Below are 22744 nucleotides of genomic sequence, written 5' to 3'. Positions count from 1 at the left end.
AGAAACATCTCAAACTTCAGTAGCCGGACATCCACTCATCCACTAAACCAGCTCCTGAGAGAGTCTGAAATCTGCTGAAATCCTCCAAAACACTGACACGATACAGACAGAACAGAGACTCTTTCTGCAGGAGACATGCGTGGGGGGAGAGTTTGGGTGATTCGCTGAAGAAGATGCTCATTTGATTGTGTTTTGAACAGTTATTTTGCGCTTTATACACACCCTCCTCATGGAAAACAACAAAGAAATGCAGACAATGCCGCTTTTAAGTTAAAGGTGATTGATGTGACTGTGGAAGAAAGAGTTCGGCATCAATGAGTCGATGGTGAAATTTTGGCGACAGCAACGTGACAAACTGACTCAACGCAAAAAGACAAAAAGATCTTTCAGAAGCGATAAAAGCAGACGGCCCGAACTTGAAAACATCCTTGAAGACATGGACACCTTTATATGTACAACTTAAAAATTTTGTTAAAATGTAGTTGATGCGGCTTATATTCAGGTGCGCTCATTAGTCCGGATTTTACGGTAATCTAAGGTGACAGAAATCTGAAATTATTCCATATGTAGAGTGACCAATGAGCTCCTTCGTTTCACATGCGTCACTGAACAAATAAAATAAACAAATCTGATTGGACGATTGTGTTTGAGCCTGACTTGAGACTTGACGGAGGGCGTGATGACCAGACTGAAATCCCTTTGTACAAAAAAAAATAAACATCAGACATCGCTGTGGACTTGTGAGGCAAATACACTTTAGCTGTCCCCCATCTGTATTAAAATTTACTGGCCTAACAAACTTTTTTTTATGAATGAATCCTTTCGCCTGTTTTCATTTAGATCTTTAACTTTGTGTCAGTTTTTGTTTCATGTGGACAGGCCCAGTCATTACAGAAATATTAAACCATAAACCAGGTCAACAAATCTACAATCTGACAAATAAAAAAAGCTAATTTCTCAATGCTGACCTGTCCTCCAACTCAGTTTTGACCCACGTTCTTTCATATATTACCACGTCACATGAACGCAACCTATTGTATCATAGTAAGGGGTTTTCTGTCAAGCACTAAACTCAGAAAATCCCAAATAAAGTCCATTTTTGCTGCCTTGTCTTGTCCATATCAGTTTTACAAAGAGGTCCCAAAGTCTTCGAACTTCAACAGATTAGCCCCATGGAGTTTTATCAGGTTTAAAGAGGTCCATTTTGTAAAGTTTTTAGTGTTTTTGAAGAGAATATTTCATGCACAAATGTCTGTTTCTCTCCCTGTGTGCTTTGCGGAGGCTCTCTGCAGAGTTCGGGACAGGCACTGCTGGGTCCGAGCAGGATCCTCTCAGATTCGTATGTGGAAGTTACTGTGGACACAAAAAACAAAATAATGTGTAAAACGTTTTGTTAATTCAAGGACAAATGAATTAAATCACTCAAGACTCAGACTAACAGACTTATTGAGTGCGTATACATGCACATCAGTATCCTGGTTATTAGCCATATCCCGGTTATGTCAGTATTCGGGTTACTGTGTTTACATGCGCACTGAGAAATCGGGATACTCATATCCGCGTATACATGATCAAATGGAGTATCCCGGTTTCTTGACATAATCTTACAAATGCGCAGGCGCAAAAATTAACTGAAATCTATTTCATAAACCAGGAAAAATACAAATCATGAGCTCCTTTAGCATAAGAAGCTAAGGAGCTACGAGATATCCCACAATCCACTGCACACATCAAACCCAACAGATTCTTCATTAAACTCTTCTGCATAAATAAACTCAACTTTACATATAAACCATAACCACTATAGAGCCACATCAGCCCGTTTGATCAGACAATTCAGCTTGATCACATTTGTTCACGTTTTACAGAAACGAAACTTAAGGCCGTTTGGCTAATTAGCATAAACTGTTAGAGCTGATAAAAACAACTCGCTCCTTGTGCCGCTTCTTTTGGACTACTGACACGACTATGGATTATGTGTGTTATTTTTGTGACAGAAGAGGCGCTATTGTGATTGTACATGTGCAGGTTTAGCGCAGCTCTTAATTTTACAGTCATTTCACTCATTTGGTCACTTTATTTATGTTGGTCATGTTGGTCACTTTATTTATGTCGCTACTGTTGTGGTGAAAGGCTGGAAAGTGTCTTTTGGATGCATGCGCACTCAACTTTATGTTGCAGTAACCGGGACACTGTGTTTACATGTCACAAGTAACCTGGTTACTATTGGAATAAACCAGCTACAGTAACCCGGTTTCTAATAACCGGGATACTGCCATAACCGGGAAACTGAAACCGGGTTACTGCGTATACATGCACCATCAAGAAACCGGGATACTCAAAAAAAAACATCATAACCGGGTTATTGATGTGCATGTATACGCACTCACTGATTATTATACGTAACTCTTGTCTAAGTTTGGGAGGAAGTACATTAACTGATATTGGTCACTGGAAGATGTAAAAAGCACTTAAAGCACTTAAACTCTTAAGCACTTTAAAGCACTTAAACTCATTGTGGTGAGTAATTAGGATGGACGAAATAACCGTCAACCACTGCAAACAGTAACATGAACTGGAGATCACATTTTTAAGACAGAAATTTGATACAGTGCCATGTGTTTTTTCCATGGATATCAGTACTTTGAAACATTCCAAGTGAAGCAATAACATCTCCAGGGAGACAAGCAGGTGACGGACTCTCCATCAGAAAAGTTACATAGTGTTAAAGGGACAGTTTGGACTTTTGGACACAGGATCTAATTTCCTAGTGAGCCAGAGTGTTGAGACGTGTGGAGACACTTTTTTAAACTTACTTACCCACTCCACAAAACACCCAAAGCAAATCTATTATTACACCAGACTGTCGATGTGAATGTCTGTGTCAAGAGAATAATGTTTGAAATAAAACTAACCTTGCATCGCATGAATCGTCGCATGTTGAGGAACTATTTTCTCATATATCAGTCCGCCGCTGCCGAGCTTTCTATCAGGAAGTACAACTCACTGCTGCTGGCAGACATAAATTCTTCAAATGCAACGTTGATTTTACTTCTAAAATTATTCTATCGACACAGACATTCAGTCTGGCATTATAATTGTTTTGCTTCAGGTGTTTTGTGGAGTGGGTAAGACTGTTTTAGTGGCAGGATAACTATGGCCTAGCACCAGCGACCTCTGCAAATACAAAGACTGGATGAAAAAAAAAAAAAAAAAAGTGTCGCTACACGTCTCCAACACTCTGGCTCACTAGGTTACTTTTACACTGAAACAAATCCACGTATCACCTTATCAGAAACGATCTGCGTCCACACACGTCATTTCTGTGTCTGCGAGCCTTCCCTATCCACTCAGCTTTGAGCATATTTGTTTACGTTTTGCAGAAACGAAACTTAAAACCACATGGCCAATTTGCATAACCTGAGCACTCAAAAAACAGCTCACTATTGTGCGCTGATGCGGTTCAGCTTCTGTCGAACTACAGGACACGACTCAGTGGAATATGAGTGTTCTTTCTGTGACAGAGGAATGTTCTGCTGATGGTGAGTCTGTTATGTGCTTCTATTACATTGGAGATGATTCATGTTAAACTTTTAAGAGATTATACGTCTGCAGGTCGTACACATAGACCATATATATGAATGGACATATATTCTAGCCTCTTAGCGTTTTGGAGGTGAATTATTTCACGGCGCATAGACCTACATCAGCGTATCAACGTTTCCAGGCATCTACATAGTGCCGGATCAGATCTATACTGAGATGAATTTGTGGGAGCTGGCGGCACCAGATCGTTCCGTCTCTGGAGCTGTTTTCTATTGGATTAGGGTAGACGAACACTGCAAACGACTTGAATACATACTAGTGTGGACGGAGCCTAGGAAATGAGGCCCTACATCCAAAATTCTGAACTGTCCCTTTAAACTCGCACAGCAAAATGAATTCTTGTCATATTTGTGAGTTTACAAACCCATGAGAGTTTCACAGAGCAGCACTGAGCTCGCAAAAGCCAAAGAAATCAAAACAAACAGCGACGCCAACGAACAAACTGCATCTTATTTCAGCAAAAACAGACTATTAATATTTGTGAAAAACGTGCTTTGAGTAATCAGATTCAAATAAGGAGCCAGCTTAACATAGTGCACCTTTAACTTTAAAAACATATTTCTGTTTTATACCAAGTTCTTGTGTCTGTTGGTTTTTATTGCTGTGGATTGTGGGTCTGCTGCTGTGTAATATTTTCCACAGTTTAGGTACCAAAAGATTCATTCATGCCTAAATTGAGCAGTATCTCCCCAGGCCTCGTCCGTCTGAAATGTAACAGTAAAATCGATGTGTTTCTCACTGTTGAACCTGATACTGTACGATTCTCCACTTCACTTTTATATCTCTACATTTCATGAGTCTCATCTTTAGTGTGACTCATCGTTTTACTGGCAGCGCGCCTCTATCGGCCCTGCACACTTTCACAAAACCCATTCTCCCCCCTCCTCTCTCCTTCCATTCAGCATCTTTCTCTCTTTCTTTCCCCACCCACTATTCATCTCTTGCTCTCTTTCTCTCTCTTTCTCACCTCCCACTGTACATCTTTGTCTCTTTCTCTCTTCTCTCCGCCCACTTAGCATCTCTCTCTCTTACTCTATCTCTTTCTCCCCTCACTGTTCATCTTTCACTCTCTCTCTCTGTCTGTCTTTCTCTCATTTCCTCCCTTTCTCTCTTTCTGTATATGTTTCTTTCTCTCTCCTCCCACTGTTCATCTCTCTATCTGTTTCTCTCACTCTCTCATTCTCTCCTCCCACTAAGCACCTCTCTCAGTCTTTCTCTTTCTTTCTCCCCTTTGTTCATCTCTCTCTCTCTCTCTCTCTCTCTCCCATTTTCTCCTCCCACTGTTCATCTCTCTCTCTCATTCTCTCCTCCCACTGTTCATCTCTCTCTCTTTCTTTTCTCTCTCCTCCCATTGAGCACTTCTTTCACTCTTTCTTTCTCCACCCACTGTTCATCTCTCTCTCTCTTTCTCTGTCTTTCTCTCATTTCCTCCCTTTCTCTCTTTCTCTATATGTTTCTTTCTCTCTCCTCCCACTGTTCATCTCTCTATCTGTTTCTCTCTCTCTCTCTCTCTCTCTCTCTCATTCTCTCCTCCCACTGTACATCTCTCCCTTTCTCTCCTCTCTTCCACTAAGCACCTCTCTCACTCTTTCTCTTTCTTTCTCCCCCTTTGTTCATCTCTCTCTCTCTCTCTCTCTCTCTCTCTCTCTCTCTCTCTCATTTTCTCCTCCCACTGTTCATCTCTCTCTCTCGCTCTCTCCTCCCACTTCCCTCTTACTCTCTCTTTCTTTCTCCCCTCACTGTTTATCTCTCTCTCTTTATCTATCTATCTATCTCATTCTCTCCTCCCACTGTTCCTCTGTCTCTCTCTCTCTCTGTCTGTCTGTCTTCCTCTCATTTCCTCCCTTTCGCTCTTCTCTATCTGTTTCTCTCTCTCCTCCCACTGTTCATCTCTCGCTCTCTTTCCACTATAGATCTCTCTCTCTCTCTGTCTCTCCTCTCTTTCTCTGTTTATCTCTCTATCTGTTTCTCTCTCCTCCTACTGTTCATCTCTCTATCTGTCTCTTTCTCTATCTCTTTTTTTTCTCTCTCATCCCACTGTACCTCTTTTCTTTCCTCTATCAAACACATTAATATAGAATAAATCTTTTCCCATGGTGCTTCGAGGACTAATCTAAACAAATTTTCCCACACAAATATATATATATATATATATATATATATATATATATATATATATATATATATATATATATATATATATATATATATATATATATATATATATTATATATATTTTTTTTTTTTTCCATCAAATAACCAATCTCCGTTTTATCACTCTTTACAAATTCCAATCAAACTTTTCTTTTAAAGCCAGAATAAGTAACTTTTTAATCAGAAAAATACTAAAATAAAAACACTGGATTGCTATATGGTTCTAATTTTTTGTTTTTATTGACAGTATTCAGGCTCTTGCTTGTCCCCATGGAGAGCTATTGCTTTGCCTGAAATGTTCCACAGTACGGCATTAAACTTGTCTGTTTACACGGAGACAAGAAGGTGACACAATCAGGCCAAAGTTACTGGTCGGATCAGCGGAGAAGCAAGCCCACTTGTGTTTTTCAAGGTACAATAAAAACATCTGAATGCAAGTTTAAAGCTGTTTAGTATAATTAAATATTCCAGGTAAAGCAACAACATCTCCATGGAGACAAGCAGTTGGCAGACAGGTTACAGAGTGCACCTTTAATAACTCACTTTCTTTCAGATTTTGCTTAGTAACTGTCTGCAGGAACGCGCATAACTCTGCATAAATACATAAGTCCACACATGTACACTGGTTGTACACAGGCCTGTGCGCAGGTTATGGAGACTTTATGACCTCATAGTGAATGTGATGAATGGCGAGCGTAAAAAGAGTCAGATGGCACGACGCGCTTTGGGTTTATCTGTGAAGGAGCAGCTTTATGCAGGCCAGCGTCAGTAAAAACACAAATGAGACCTGCTCCACTGTGCTCGCATGTAGAGGTAATGGAATACACTATATCACGGGTAAACACGGAGGTGGATTTAACTGTTAAAATGTGCAGAGAAATTACATGTAAACAGAAAATACAACCACGTATCTGCTAATATTCAGCAGAGCCCATGAGAAAAATCAACACTTTTGCGGCTTTTAAGATATACAAAATGAACAACAAGTATTACTGGCTCTGACAACTGGTTGAACTCAAATTTGTCAACAATAATAATTCAAAAAAAGGTCAAAAGCTCGAGTTTGCCCTGATGAAGGACAAAGAGCCAAAATGTGTTGCCGTGATTTTAACTTGGGCTACATTTATATAATGATGGTCTGAATAGAAGACGCAAAAGTGGCGTCGCATCTTCACTTTTTCTTCCACATTTAGACAAGCGTTTTCGGGAGGAAATCTGCGTGCATACGGCGACGCAAAAGTGTGTGGAATTTGATTGGGTATGCATGCCATGCGGCTCGGTGGTGACGCTCGGTGGTGATGTATGTGACATAAACATGTACACGACGTGAGCAGATCTGACCAGAGTTTTGCGTCTTGGGTAGTGTAGATGGAAACCATTCCGAGGGGTGGTTTCAGATTTTTGCGTTTTTAAGCCCCCAAAACCATCACCGTCTAAACGAAAGGCACTTCCGATAAAATCTTTTGTCGTTATTACCCGCAAGCGTTCTCGTGTAAACAGGCCCTAAATTATTTTGTACTTTTTGAGTGCTTCAGCTTTTTCAACTTTGTATTTGAGACTGGTCCCTACAATGAAGTAGCCAGGCTGGGGTCACCTAGTGCCTCCGCTCAATTTCATTTCTCTCCAGGTCAAGAATCAGAATACACTAGACAGTTTGCACGAACCCCGGAAGTTGTAGACTGCACAACGGCCAATCAGTAAAGAGCTGTGAAGTCATGACGTCAAACTCAAGCACCTGTCTGGGTCCCATTTGTGGAACAACACAACAGTAAACAAAGCGTCGAGATGGATGTAGACGAAGACAGACATTCTGTGTTGGCAACAATTCCCGAGATCAAGGATTTAAAGCCGTAACAAAGAGAATATTTGGTGAATTTTATCAAGGGGAAAGATGTTATTGCCCTTCTTCCTATGGGACTTGGTGCATTACATACGTCACGAACAAATAGCAGTGATTGGTTAAATAAAAAAATTACCCGCCTACCATCGAACAAAGGAATCCTAATGCTGCGAGATCAGACGTTTTCCATGAAGTGAAACCAACTGATGAATCAGACTGACACTGAAGAGCACCAAAAGGACAATTTTGCACAATCTCTGTACATCCAAATAACACTCCTGCCTCCTAATGTTTTGCAGAGCTTTCACCGATGTTTGTATTTATTCTTGATTTAACCAGAATTATCATACTAATACAAACCTTATACAAGAGAGTCCTGAAATTGGGAGAACATGCAAACTCCATACATACAAAGAAAAACCTTACCCAATCCAGAAATCAAACCACGGACCTAGCACTAACTTCTCTGTGACAATGCCATTACAATAAATAAGTGAAAACAACTTTGATCCTGATCCTGATCACGTACAAAGTCATCCATAATCATGCTCCTCTATACCTCACTGACCTCCTCCTGAATCTCATCCCTTTCAGTCAGCTGATTCTAACTTCCGACGTTTACGTTAAAAAACTTTAATGCCCAATGGGAGCTGTCATCGCCATAAACAGCATCATAACAAAGAGGCGTTAAGTTGCCGGCACCTCTAATGGATAACTGCACATTTTCTAAAAAAAATTTACTAAAATGACTATGCGGCACTCTCGAATCCTACATGTATAACCATTTTAAGAAAATTTTATAATAATAAAGTAAGTGCAGAGCAGTGGGCATAAGCCAGTGGAGATGAAAATGGTTTGGGGGTTGATCAGCAAAATGGTGTCTTGAAAATAATCGATACAAGATTACTCAAACATGCACGAGTCACTCCAAATACAACTTTCGCTGAGAGAATGGTGAGGGGAAACAACCATAACAAGATTAAAAGCTCTGAAAAACAGATTTTGCATAGTAGGTTAGATTGCTTTAAGTGATTTAATGTTTTAGGAATTGGTTTTGTAACATTATTATCTGCCTCTTGTCTAAACCAGTGTTACCTGAGGAAGTCTGGAGCTTTGGAGATCATGTTTTCGAAGTCGCTGAAGGAGAGTTTAGAGTCTCCGTCCAGATCGGCCTCCTCCATGACCTTCTCACAGACCAGAGACACCTCCTCAGGACTCAGCTCCCCTTTGGTCAGCTTCACCAGGGTCTGCTGCAGGTCCTCTTTACAGATGAAGTTATCACGGTTATAATCTGAAACACGAGAGGAGGATAAAGATGTAGTTTAGTCCTTCGATTCGTGTTGTTCCTCAGTGCTCCTTTCCTTTTAAGTTCAAAGTTAGCGTTACTGTCAATTTCTTCACATGTACTAGACAAAGAAAGAACTCAAAATTACGTTTCTCTCTATCCCATGCGTAGACAAGACACGACAAACATTAAAGTACAAGACAGGACAACATTTACGAACACAGACACAACAAATAACATCAATTCTAACTACTACAGTAACCACAGATAAATAAATTAAGATAAAACAGCAGTAATAAAAGGCATGTTCTTATGTGGGTCTAGTGCAAATGGTAAATAGTGCAAAAGCAGAGGTGTAGTTGGGATTTTTTAAGTGGGGGTACACAATTCATAATAACCTACAGAACATAAATCAGAGGCTAAAACACATGTGCCTATGTGGACTAAACCAGGACAAAACCAGGTTTAAACCAGGTCTAAACCAGTAATAACGATCAGGTGACGTCTGCACTTAGCTCCGTGGGGTGCGGAGCTCGGTGCTGGTCTTTTCTCCGGCGGTCACTTGACAGTCTACATGGGCGCACCTTCAGGTCTGTCCCGACAATCAGTCCTGGTTTAGTTCTGGTTTAGACCTGGTTTAGTCCTGTTTTAGTTCTGTTTTTGTCCTAGTCTAGTTCAGTCCTTGGCACATGTGTTGAAGCCTATGATTTATGGTCTGTAGGTTATTACGAATCGTCTACCCCTACTTAAAAAATCTCTGTTTTAGTCCTGGTTCAGTTCTGGCTCAGTCCTGGTTCAGTCCTGGTCCCTCATGTCTCAGGTCACTATAGGACAGTCCTGCAGATATCATGAGTCTATGTAGATTGTTTTCACCGTTTCCAGTAGCTCCGGTTTGACATTTAAGTTGGAGCTATTTTATATTTCAAATTTTTTTTACACCTCACGCTGGGAGAAGTGAGTGGACTGCATACCCACGCACCACTATAATCCAAACCGACTATGCTTCTCTCTGATTGGTTAATCCACCTGTCAATCACGCCTATCTGCAATTAAGGAGACAGGATATGGTTCCAGACCCACGTGTCTTTGTTAAGATTTGTCAAAGCACCTGGTTTTGGCTGGACTGTTAAAGAAATGTCTCTGAAATATTGTATAAATAGTAAAATAATCCAGCCACATCACAATGGGCTACTCATATACTGGGCCTTTTATTTCCATTTCAGTTCTTAAACATGGTTCTGTTTCTTACCGTAGATCTTGAACGCGTAGATGGTCTTGAGTTCTCTGGGGGAGGCCTCACACAAAACAGAAAACATGTCCACGAAGTCATTAAAGCTCTGGTTTCCATCTCCGTCCTCTGAGAAGGTCTCCACGATCCGATCTCGAAATGGATTCTCCTGAACACAGAAAGAAAACGTTTGAATAAAAGCATAAGATGGTGCTCATTTAAAGTGCACTATGTAAGTTTGTATGCGAATACTCTTTGTCTTCATAGAGGTTTTGTCTCCAATGTTCAACACAATGACATAAATCTGCACGGAGAGTATTTCTTGAAAATAAAAACGCCTTTGATTGAATAAAAGAAAGTGGAATGCCATACTGTGGAACATTTCAGAGAAGCAAAAAGTTACACAATGGACTTCAGAGATCGTGCACTTTCTCCTGGGCTTTTGAAATACATAAACACAAGGCCTCAAATTACAAATGATAAGTTTTAAATGAATTGATTCTTTGCAGTGACACCATGCTGGGAGTATCCTACATATACTAGAGGTCCATTTTTAGAGACCCGCATCCGTCCGCACCCATGCAGAACAGCGCCGCACTCGCCCTTTAACCCGTGATTATATCAAAGTTAAACCCTTTAACAAAGGGTTGAAAATTGAAACGTTACAATTTCAAGAATTACAATCACAAAATGAAATGGTTACGCTTTCTTCTGTACAAATACAAATTCACTGTCATCACTTCACAGGTATTATTTATTGAACAGAAGAAACATTGATTGAGATGCCGGACTTTTGCACCGCACACGCAACAGACTGAACCAGGATTAACCCAGGACTAACCCAGGACTAACCCAGGACTAGCCCAGGACTAACCTAGAACAGATTCCAGGACTGAACCAGGAGGACTAAACCAGGACTGAACTAGGACTAAAACAGGACTAAACCAGGACTGAACTAGGACTAAAACAGGACTAAACCAGAAGTGAACCAGAACTGAACCAGGACTCACTATAGGGATGATCGCGCTTTGCAGAAACCCTGCTATGTGGGCTCAGTGTTCTCTCTCTCTCTTAAGTCCAAGATTAGTCCTGGTTTAGTTCTGGTTTAGTCCTGACGTGTGTAATTACTATCCGCCCACATACCCGCCCCTAAAATTCCCATTTCCCGGTGCAGGACTCTGACGTGTACATCTAATGGTATCATGTTCAGGAGTTACCACAGTTTTAAGAAAAAGAGAAGAAAAATACAAAATGGAGCCTGGATCAATACGAATGTTCATGGTTTTGTTTAGGAGTTAGATTTTCAGCAAAAACGTGAGAGCAACTAACTGAAAAACTGTTGGTGTCTGTATTTTTATGTGTAAGAGACTTGTTTTACAGCACAGATAAGCTCACCTCCAGCTATGTCAGTTCTTTATTTTAAAATTATTTTAAAATAAAGCACAATTTAGAGTCCAATAAAGTCTCAGACAGAGCAGAGCAGCTGTAAAGTATCAGTACAATGAAATCTCCATGCAGAGGAGGGGCAGTAGGGCCCGGTCAAGCAGAAGTAAAAAGCAAGGCCAAAAATTCAAGTTAATGCATCTGATATAAAAATGTATTGAACAGATAGCATATGTACTCTAGTTTATGAAACTGTTTACCTTTTTTCTGTACCATTTTTGGTTCTAAAGTTACATATGTTTTAAACAGACCATGTAACAAAAATTATTTCCCAAATTTCAAAGACCTGCAAATCATGTAAATAAATGGATGTATTTCATCATATCTTGTGTTTTTTGATCTTTGAACTGTTGATGAAAGTACATGATTTTTAAAAAAAAATATTTAAAATGATAAAAATTTGCTTGGAAGGACTGACATATTTTATAGAAATAGTTTCCTTTCATTTTGAAGTAATATTAAAGTTTTCAGAAGAAAAAAGCTGACAAATTATGCAAAATCATGCACCTTCTACTTGCTTGAACAATTTTCCTTCCGTTACTTTTCCCTTCGTTACCATGACCTTTCTTAATAAAAAATCTCATTACTCAAAAAGTAAGAGGTTTTTTAACCTAATCTTGTACCATATGGTAGAAAACTATATGAAGCAAATATTCAAACCAGTTTGTTAAGGATATGTAAGTGAGAACCACTAGTTATCACTGTTTGTATTTATTGCCCTCCGTTACTGACATGAGTTTTAAAATTTTTTGTCAGCAACTTGAAAGAATATCACAGATTTAACTTTACCCTGTTGGAGTGTTAACTCTTTCCTACATTCTGATACCTTACTTATTTCAATAGTCCCTCTAGTTTCTGAATAAAAGCTATTTGAATGTAAAAAATCTGCCCGTTTCTCTCCGTTACTGCTTGACCGGACCCAGTACAGTACCAGAGCAGCTGTAGTGTTATTTAGTGTTTTTAGTATTACCTTGAGCTCAGGCATAGTGACGATCAGAGCCAGCGGCACTCTGATGTCGGGGTTGTTGGTGTAATCCAGAGGGACTAAGTGTGGAGCCAGCTCTCTGTATCTGCCATGTAACCTGCAGCATAAACACAAGAAATACAATATCAATGGAAAAGTTGAGTGTCTGAAGAAATCAAATGTCATTTACAAATCATTCTATATGGTTTGGTTTTACTTTTAGTCCAAGTACTTATGTAGTAGGTCTGAAAAAGCATATGATATTCACAAAAAACTGCACTGCTCACAGCTAGAGAGTATCTAAAGATTAGAAAACCTTTATTTATTTATTTATTTGTATCACAGTCGGGAAATTTCTGTCTTGCAAAGCATAGTACAAGAACAGAAAAATACAAATATGCAGTAAAATATATAAAGATAAATCAGTCTAATCACAGTTAGATGAGCGGATGATGCTGTCAGGCCAAGTTACAGGTCAAGTTTGTGGAGAAGTGACCCTGCTCACTGTAATAATGCACGTTTTTTAAGATGTTTTTGAGCAACATAAACTTTGGTATTGAGTAAATGCAATGTAGATAAGTTGTGATAATGTTATACTGTGGAACATTCAAGGTAAAGCTAAAACATCTCCAAGGAGATACACAACGTGGAAAGTTATATTTAATAATAATTGTTTTTGTTTTGACAATGACATTTATCAATAACTGCACTATTGATCTAAACTAACGCAGCAAGAGGGATTCTCACGATATTTCTGAGTTCATAAACTCTTGAGGTGCTCCCATTGAACAGTTTATGTGATGATTATTTAGTGATGATTCCGGTCTTGGTGAAAGCTCAGACCACAGTTGATACTGATCCTTAGCCCAGGCATCCACGAGTCGTTGGCAGATCGTGGCGTAAGTCCCTCGGCGCTGTCTCCCTGTCTCCCACGCAGCTCGCAGTTTAACTTTATAATAGCCTTGAGTTTAAAGTCGGTGTTGTAAGCGAGTCTCTTGACAGGTGCATTTTGATATTAAAAGGAATCACAGTATGTATTATTCTGCGATGCTCCTGACTACGGGAGCCGTAATGCTGCAAGTGGTATGGCTTTGTAGTTTACTAAAGTTGTACTAAGACACCCAAATAAACTCATATATAAGGGCACTCTGGATTATAAGGCGCACAGTTGTTTTTTGATGAAATTGAAGTGCACCCTATAGTGTGGAAAATACAGTAATTTTAACTGTAGAATCAGTCTGAGTTAACATGTTACTTATGTTTCATTCATTACTAACACTAGTTTTGCGCAGAAGTAGTTCACTAATGCGTCGTCATTGTTCGCCTTTAAGTTTTCATCTTTCTTACCTTGATAGCTGTGGATAAATTCTTCGATTTATGAAGCTGGTGGAGAGTGAGACATTTCCACAAACATTTTGCCATTGAAAACCATTAACCAGAAGTTCCACAAACCTACAGTGGGGCACTTCTAGCTGTTTTTGAAAAAGGTCTATTGAGCAAACCGCTTTGAAGTACCCACCCACCTGTTTTTTTTAGCCAAGTGAGACATTTCCATAGACATTTGCCAGATAAAACCATTAACTGGAAGTTCTGTGATGATTCCGATCTTGGTGAAAGCTTTGACCACAGTTGATACTGATCCTTAGCCCAGGCGTCCACGAGCCTTTGGCAGATCATGGCGTAAGTCGCTCAGCGCTGTTTCCCTGTCTCCCATGCAGCTCGCACTTTAACTTTATAATAGCCTTGAGGTTAAAGTCGAAATTGTAAGCATGTCTCTTGACAGGTGCATTTTGATATTAAAAGGAATCACAATATGTATTACTCCGCGATGCTCCTGACTACAGGAGATGTAATGCTGCAAGTGGTGCGGCTTTGTAATTTACTAAAGTCGTACTAAGACACCCCAATAAATTCATATATAAGGCGCTCTGGATTATAAGGCATACAGTCGTTCTTTGATTAAATTAAAGTGCACCCTATAGTGTGGAAAATACAGTAATTTTAATTGTAGAATCAGTCTGAGTTAACAAATTACTTATGTCTCATTCATTACTAACACTAGTTTTGCACAGAAGTAGTTCACTAATGCGTCGTCATTGTTCGCCTTTATGTTTGTGTCTTTCTCACCTTGATAGTTGTAGATAAATTCTCCACGTTAGAATATTTATCTTTTGTAGATCTTGTTGGTTGAACATTTAGTGATGGGGCAGATTTATGAAGCTGGTGGAGAGTAGGCAAGACATTTCCACAAACATTTTGCCATAGAAAAACCATTAACCAGAAGTTCAGCTAAACCTACAGCGCAGCACTTCCAGCTGTTTTTGAAAAAGGTCTATTGAGCAAACTGCCCTGAAGCGCCCGCACACCTGTTTCTTTTTAGCCAAGTGAGATATTTCCATAGACATTTTACCAGATAAAACCATTAACTGGAAGTTCTGCAAACCTACAGAGCTGCACTTCCAGGCCGTTTTGAAAAAAAAAAGGCCTATTAGCTCGAGGTATTCTGTTGCAAGTAAATCCTTTTTCTAAACACTTTCAGCGAGAACCGTTCCAGATTGAGAATGTGCAGAACTCAACTCAGAGCGACACACATTAATCTGACGTGAACCAGGTAACTGTTGACCTCTTCTACATGAAACAAGCGCTACAAGCTCAAATCGTCCGTTAGAATCAGTGTAGGGCGGTGTGCAGCGGAGTGGATTAGACTGACTGTAGGGCGGCGTGCAGCGGGCCGGAAGCATTCACTAATCGACTTGAACAAACGCTGGCCAAAAGAGTGGAAAAAACACGGGCTGATTTACACAGGGAAATGTAGGAATAACCTGAACCAGCAACACTGCAACAGCTAATGCTCATTATCAAACCATAAGCGTAAATAATGGGCATAAATCTGTAGTTTTCATAGAGGAGCCGTGACCTACTGTAGTCTGCAGCTGAGCTAATGGAGCCGGCAGAGGGGGAGTTTACAGGCCTTTAATTGGACCTGGAGCCATTTTGAGTCGTATATCAGGAGGAACAGGAGGAACAGTGAGGGAAGAATGAGAGCAGGGGCGGGCAAGACTGACTGAAATGAAAAGATAGATTTTGTTTAGCAATACAGTGCGTTTATAACAGTATTTAAACTGTATTTTAAAGGAGCGCATCGCTTTGTCTGGAAGGTTTCACAGAATGGAGTTAAACCTTTCTAATCTGTGTATCATTTGTTTATTCGTTTTTCAAGATAAAACCAAAAATAAGAAAACAAAAAAACAACTATCTTCTGCATTATTTGTCTCCAAAATCAAAATGAAAAAACAGATAATGATTCATTTTTTCAGTTTTCGATTTTTTGTTTAAATGAGTAATGGAAAAAACGGATAACGAACATTTCCCATTTCTGTGACTGAACCAGGACTGAACCAGGTCTAAACCAGGAGACCAAGACTGAGACCAGGACCAGACCAGGACTGAGACCCGGACTGAGACCAGGACAAGATTGGGACTGAGAACAGGACCAGACCAGGACTGAGAGTGGGACTGAGACCAGGACCAGATTGGGACTGAGAACAGGAATGAAACCAGGACCAGACTGTGAGAGAGACCGGGAGTGAGACCGAGATTGAGACCGAGAACAGGACCAGGACTGAGACAAGGACTGAGACTGGGACCAGATCGGGACTGAGAACAGGACCAGACTAGGGCTGAGATTGGGACCAGATCGGGACCGAGTCCAGGACTGAAGCCAGGACCAGACTGTGAGAGAGACCGGGACTGAGACCGTGCTCAGACCAGGACTGAAATCGGAACCAGACTGGGACTGAGACTGTTACTGAGACCGGAACTGAAACTGAGACAAGGGCTGAGACCGGGACCAGATCGGGACTGAGAACAGGACCAGACCAGGACTGAGACTGGGGCCAGACCGGGACCGAGACCAGGACTGAAACCAGGACCAGACTGTGAGAGAGACCGGGACCGAGACCGGGATCATACCAGGACTTAAATCGGGACCAGACTGGGACTGAGATGAGGACTGAGACCGGGACTGAGACTGGGACTGAGACCAGGACTGAGACTGAGAACAGGACCAGGACTGAGACCAGGATTGAGACCAGGAACAGATTGGGACTGAGAACAGCACCAGACCAGGACTGAAACTGGGACCAGACTGGGATTGAGAGCAGGACTGAGACCGGGACCAGACCAGTTCAGTCCTGGTTTAGTCCTGGTTCATTCCTGGTTCAGTCTTGCATCGCAGTTTAAGTCACAGAAATGGGAAATGTTATCCTTTTTTTCCATTATTCATTTAAACACAAACCAAAAAAGAAAAAAAAAGAAAAAATGTACTGTACTTTACTGTGGTCTGCTGTCATAGTGAGGGACAGGAGGACACTGGACAAACTGCTCTTCATCATGGACACTCCTGCTCACCCACTGCACTAGACTATAGAGGGACAGATAATACTCCCTACAACTGTACACCAACTCAACCACCGCAGAGTCCTGCACGGGTTCATTTTTGGAGACCCGTGATAATATCAAAGTTAAACCTGCACCCGTTAACAATCCACCCGTTAAAAACATTCTAACTGAAGCGTCCATCAGAATATAAACTGAAAAGTTACGACTTCAAGAATTACAATCACGAAATGAAATGAAACAGTTACACTTTCTTCAGTATGGACACAAATTCACAGACGTGACTCGACTGTCATCACTTCACAGGCTTTATTGTGTGAGCAGAAGAAATGAACCAGGACTAACGCAGTACTAGCCCAGGACTGAACCAGGAGGACTAAACCAGGACTACACCAGGACTAAACCACAACTAAACCAGGACTAAACCAGAACTGAACCAGGACTCACTGTCTGGATAGGCTTGGAGGTGCGCCCGTGTAGACCGTCAGGTGACCACAGGAGGAAGGACCGGTGCTGAGCTCCGCGCCCCACGGAGGTCAGAGCAACCATCGCCCGATCATGCTTTGCGGACACCCTGCTCCTCGGGCTCTGGGTTCTCTTTCTCTCTTAAGTTCAACATTAGTTCTGGTTTAGACCTGGTTTAGTCTTCTTTTAGTCCTGGAGTAATCCTGGTATAGTTCTGGTTTAGTCCTGGACATGTAAAATTCCAGAACGTTAAAACCCGCCCATTTCAGCAACTATTTTTCCGGGTACCCTACCCAAATGCAGGACTCTGACCCACTGCACCAGACTATAGAAAAACAGAGGAGCTCATTCTCCAACAGGCTCCGACAGCTCCACTCAAACAGTGAGAGATACAGGCCTACATTCATACTATAATACTCCCTACAGCTGTACAACAACTCACCCTTATGTAACAGATAATACTCCCTACAACTGTACAACAACTCACACTTATGTAACAGATAATACTCCCTACAACTGTACAACAACTCACCCTTACGTAACAGATAATACTCCCTACAACTGTACAACAACTCACCCTTACGTGACAGATAATACTCCCTACAACTGTACAGCAACTCACCCTTATGTAACAGATAATACTCCCTACAACTATACAACAACTCACCCTTACGTGACAGATAATACTCCCTACAACTGTACAACTCACCCTTATGTGACAGATAATACTCCCTACAACTGTACAACAACTCACACTTATGTAACAGATAATACTCCCTACAACTGTACAACAACTCACCCTTATGTGACAGATAATACTCCCTACAACTGTACAACAACTCACACTTATGTAACAGATAATACTCCCTACAACTGTACAACAACTCGCCCTTAGGTAACACATAATACTCCCTACAACTGTACAACAACTCACACTTATGTAACAGATAATACTCCCTACAACTGTACAACAACTCACCCTTACGTAACAGATAATACTCCCTACAACTGTACAACAACTCACCCTTACGTAACAGATAATACTCCCTACAACTGTACAACAACTCACCCTTACGTGACAGATAATACTCCCTACAACTGTACAGCAACTCACCCTTATGTAACAGATAATACTCCCTACAACTATACAACAACTCACCCTTACGTGACAGATAATACTCCCTACAACTGTACAACTCACCCTTATGTGACAGATAATACTCCCTACAACTGTACAACAACTCACCCTTATGTGACAGATAATACTCCCTACAACTGTACAACAACTCACCCTTATGTAACAGATAATACTCCCTACAACTGTACAACAACTCGCCCTTAGGTAACACATAATACTCCCTACAACTGTACAACAACTCACACTTATGTAACAGATAATACTCCCTACAACTATACAACAACTCGCCCTTAGGTAACACATAATACTCCCTACAACTGTACAACAACTCACACTTATGTAACAGATAATACTCCCTACAACTGTACAACAACTCACCCTTATGTGACAGATAATACTCCCTACAACTGTACAGAAACTCACCCCTATGTAACAGATAATACTCCCTACAACTGTACAACAACTCACACTTATGTAACAGATAAACCTATGTCTTATAAAGCTGTGATTTTATATTTTATTACTTATTTTTCTATTTTATTTTGACTTTACACACATACATTTACATTTACATAATTATGTCTTATTTGACACCTGACTCTTGCTCTTTTTTTGAATTTAATATTGCCATTTATATTTTTCTCTTTGTTATTATATTGCATTTAATGATTGTTGTATCAGAATCAATATTGAGTACCGAGTCTATTCCTTAGAGCTTAAATCGAGTTTGAAATTTGACTATCGTGGGCTAAAAAGTATGAGTGCAGTAGGTAAGTTATAGTTAATAAGCAGGTCTGTAAAAGTTCATGTTTACATTTACAGAACCAACATCCTGCAACTGAACCAAAGCAAACAAGGATTTGTGCATCAAGAAGGACACTTTTGAAACAAGAGAGAAAAAACTCACCGTAAAATTTCTTTCCGGGTGAAAAAAGTGCAGTCCTGAAAAAATAAAACAAAAGAAGAGTTAAATTTTTAAAGGTCTGTTTATACTGTTTTACTGTATTGTCTGTTAAGTCTCTATTACGTGTTACAAATTAGGATAAAATAAAATATCTGTTTTAGTTTACACATTACGTTGTACTGTCACGATTATTACTATACCAGTTTATTGTTCTATAATTGAAAGACGGAAGCATTATTTTTAGTTCATGAGCGCATTTTCTTTTCTGTATAGTGAGAAACTTTTTATATTATTATAATTTTGTAACTATTGAGCTGCACAGAGTCTAAAAATTACCATTTAAAACTCATTAAAACACAAATTAACCACATTAGATTTTTATTTTACAGTTTATTTATTGCAGCTTATGTTAATTTAAAGATGCATTGTGTAACTTTTCGGGTGGAGGGTGCATCAACAGAGGTGGGGACTTGCAAGTCGTGACTTATTTTTCGGACTTGAGACTTGATTTGATAAAATGGACTAAGACTTGGGACTTGACTCGGACTTGAGGCTTGTGACTTGGGAAGCACTTTTAAATCTGAATTCTTTCTGTTCTGACTGTAATGATTCACACTAAGATCTTGTCAAGACATTTAAAAAGGAAAAAATAACTAAATTAATTTCTACAACTCTACAAATTATATACTCTATAAATACTCATATATACTGTAAATATTCTGTTTTTTAAGTACAAATTATCTTAAAATTCATATAAACTGCAAAAATCTAAGCTATATTTGGTAGTTTGGTTTAAAGACTTGAAATGACTTGAAGCTCAAAGCAGACGACTTGGACTTGACTTGGACTTATGGGCCGGTGACTCAAGACTCGACTTGGACTTGCTTGTATTTGATTTTGGACTTGACTTGGACTTGAGGTCAAAGACTTGAGACTTGCAAAACAACGACCTGGTCCCACCTTTGCCCATCAAACTCCTTTTTTTCATGGACATGTTATTGCTTTGTCTGTCTTGTTATTAAACCTTTCTATCGTCATGGAGACCAAACCAGACCAAGTTACAGGTCAGATCTGTGGAGAGGCAACCCCGCTCACAGTCAGAATGCCTGTTTTTCTTAGTGTTTTTGAATGGAACAAGCAGATGACAGACCTCTAACCAAAAAGTTACACAGTGCACCTTTAAGATACAGTAGTTTCAATGATCATGATCTCAAATGATCACGTATTTGCAATAATTCACACTTTTAAAATGTCTACAGGTCTATTGTTTTGACAACTTTTCATAAACGCACAACAAAATATCGATTATTATGGGATAAGATAGTTATTCAGAATGTTTTATTTTATTTTATTATTGTCTTTTTCAACAAATTTCATCACAAAGCCTCATTTTGTAAGATGTATTTGTAAAATCTAATTATTAAAAGTATTATTATTTTTGTTTTAATGTATTTATTTTGGGCAAGTAAAGATTTACATTCTTATACAATAGGACATACAACATAAGTGAAATTATAACAGAAATGAAAATAACCACGATTAAAAAAAATAATTTGCCCAATAGGAATAGGAAGAAGAAAACTTATTTAATCCCACCCCCACCCAAAAGTGAACCATTAAAAGGTAGCTGTTAAAAATAATCTAGTTTATTGTGCAAATCTTTTTTTAATATTTGGCATTATTCTGCAAAATACTGTAGACCCCATCCTTATTAATTGTGATTATGTAACTTAAAATGTGATGACACTTCCATTCACAAATCCTGGACCCAATGGATGCCAAAAAAGAGCTACTCCAAAATGTAAAATATTGGATTATGAGAAGATCTATGCCAAAATAAGTTAAAATATCTAAACATTATATTTGAAGATGATTGTGGGGTGGCAGTACCTGGAACGCCTCCAGTTGCTCATCGGTGAAGGTTGTCTGCTTGTTGCCCATCCTCGTCGATTGGCCCCGGCTCCAGGCAGATGCATCACACTGGAAGTTCCGCAAAAACCATCAAAAGCAACGAGAAATATCCGCTTTAATCCGAGTAAACAGCGTCCAGAGAGGCAAGATCCACCCTCATATTTGCATCGTGTTTGATTTTAGAGCAAAGCAGCGCAGGGAAAAGGTGGGATTTCGCGCAGATGCGGAGGAGGTGAAGACGGCAACGAGGGGCGTTCACGGGCACGATGGAAAGTGGGAAAAGTGAGGCGTGTCAAAGTTTTACAGACAGAAGGTGTGGGGAATGGAGGATATTGCGCTGTATAAAATAAAATAAATTAAAATACAATGAAATACAATACAATACAATACAATACAATACAATACAAAACAAGAAAACAAAACAAAATGAAATATACATAAAGAGAGTCTACTAATTTTAGTGGCCGCAAAAAAATGGGACGATTATAAGAAAGAGGAAAAGCCTGTGGGTACAATGCCTATAAAACATAAACCATTGTCCATTTATTAGTGCACAATGTTCTGCTTCAAAATTGTACATTTGTAATAGTAATAGGCATGTAATCAACCAAATTTTAATTTTAAATTTTATTCTGAGCAAAAAAAATATTATTATTATTATTATCATTATTATTTATCATCATTATTATTATTATTATTATTATTATTATTATTATTATTATTATTATTATTATTATTATTATTATTATTATGTATTTATTTATTTACTATTTTTTCTCTTTGGAGACAATGGGGGATTGTAATGGGAAGGGGGTTTGGGGATTAAACAATGATCATTATATTACTACTAATTGTTTTTCTTTGTGACATCTGCTTTATGTGCACCAAAAAAAATAAATAAATAAATAAATAAATCCCTTGGAGACCCCTAGTTTAAGGTGTATTGTGTAACTTTTCAGATAGGGGAATCGCCACCTGATGTCTCCATGGAGATAGTATTACTTTGTCCAAAATGTTGCATTAAACTTATCCACCATTCATTCAGTCATGGGTGTTTTCTTTTATTGCTCAAAGAACACACACAGCTTCAGTCAGCGGGGCGTCCTTTGCACAGATCTGACCTGTATCTTGGTTTGGTGGCGTCTCCTGCTTGTTTTCATGGAGATAGTTAAGTTTTAGTTATCTCGTACTGTGACACATTCCAAGCAAAGCAATTACATCGTCATGGAGACAAAAATGTAGGCAGATCCTCCTCCAGAAAAGTTTTATATTGCACCTTTAAGAATAAATATTTCCAAACTATTTCTAGCATACAGAATATAAATATAAATATAGAAAGACAATAACCTTATTTTGCAACACCAACATTCAACATAATTAAACTTGCCTTATTATGGTTATCATTAAA

The 22744-nt window shown here is 39.3% G+C and overlaps 1 protein-coding gene across 1 annotated transcript; it reads right to left on the bottom strand.

Annotated features, from left to right (window-relative positions):
- Positions 1–1107: 1107 nt before the first annotated feature.
- Positions 1108–21443, bottom strand: LOC110169098 (calcium and integrin-binding family member 2). Its single transcript, XM_020934616.2, has 6 exons — positions 21316–21443; positions 19429–19463; positions 12527–12638; positions 10135–10282; positions 8696–8891; positions 1108–1353 (listed from the first exon to the last, which is right to left on the bottom strand). The coding sequence occupies exons 1-6, from the start codon at positions 21364–21366 to the stop codon at positions 1332–1334; spliced, it is 564 nt and encodes a 187-aa protein (XP_020790275.1). The 5' UTR covers positions 21367–21443; the 3' UTR covers positions 1108–1331.
- Between the last annotated feature and the right edge of the window lie 1301 nt (positions 21444–22744).

This window comes from Boleophthalmus pectinirostris, unplaced genomic scaffold, assembly GCF_026225935.1.
Source record: "Boleophthalmus pectinirostris isolate CB_2022bp ecotype Guang Dong unplaced genomic scaffold, ASM2622593v1 HiC_scaffold_19, whole genome shotgun sequence".
NCBI lineage: Eukaryota > Metazoa > Chordata > Actinopteri > Gobiiformes > Gobiidae > Boleophthalmus > Boleophthalmus pectinirostris.
Note: the sequence above shows the minus strand (reverse complement) of the source record. Positions and strands in the feature narration are given on the sequence as shown.

Excerpts from the sequence above, each read along its gene's own strand:
- LOC110169098 (XM_020934616.2), bottom strand. The coding sequence starts at position 21,366 with ATGGGCAACAAGCAGACAACCTTCACCGATGAGCAACTGGAGGCGTTC. Across the intron at positions 19,464-21,315 it reads AGCAACTGGAGGCGTTCCAG|GACTGCACTTTTTTCACCCG; the intron begins GTACTGCCACCC and ends TTATTTTTTCAG. Across the intron at positions 10,283-12,526 it reads TCACTATGCCTGAGCTCAAG|GAGAATCCATTTCGAGATCG; the intron begins GTAATACTAAAA and ends TTCTGTGTTCAG.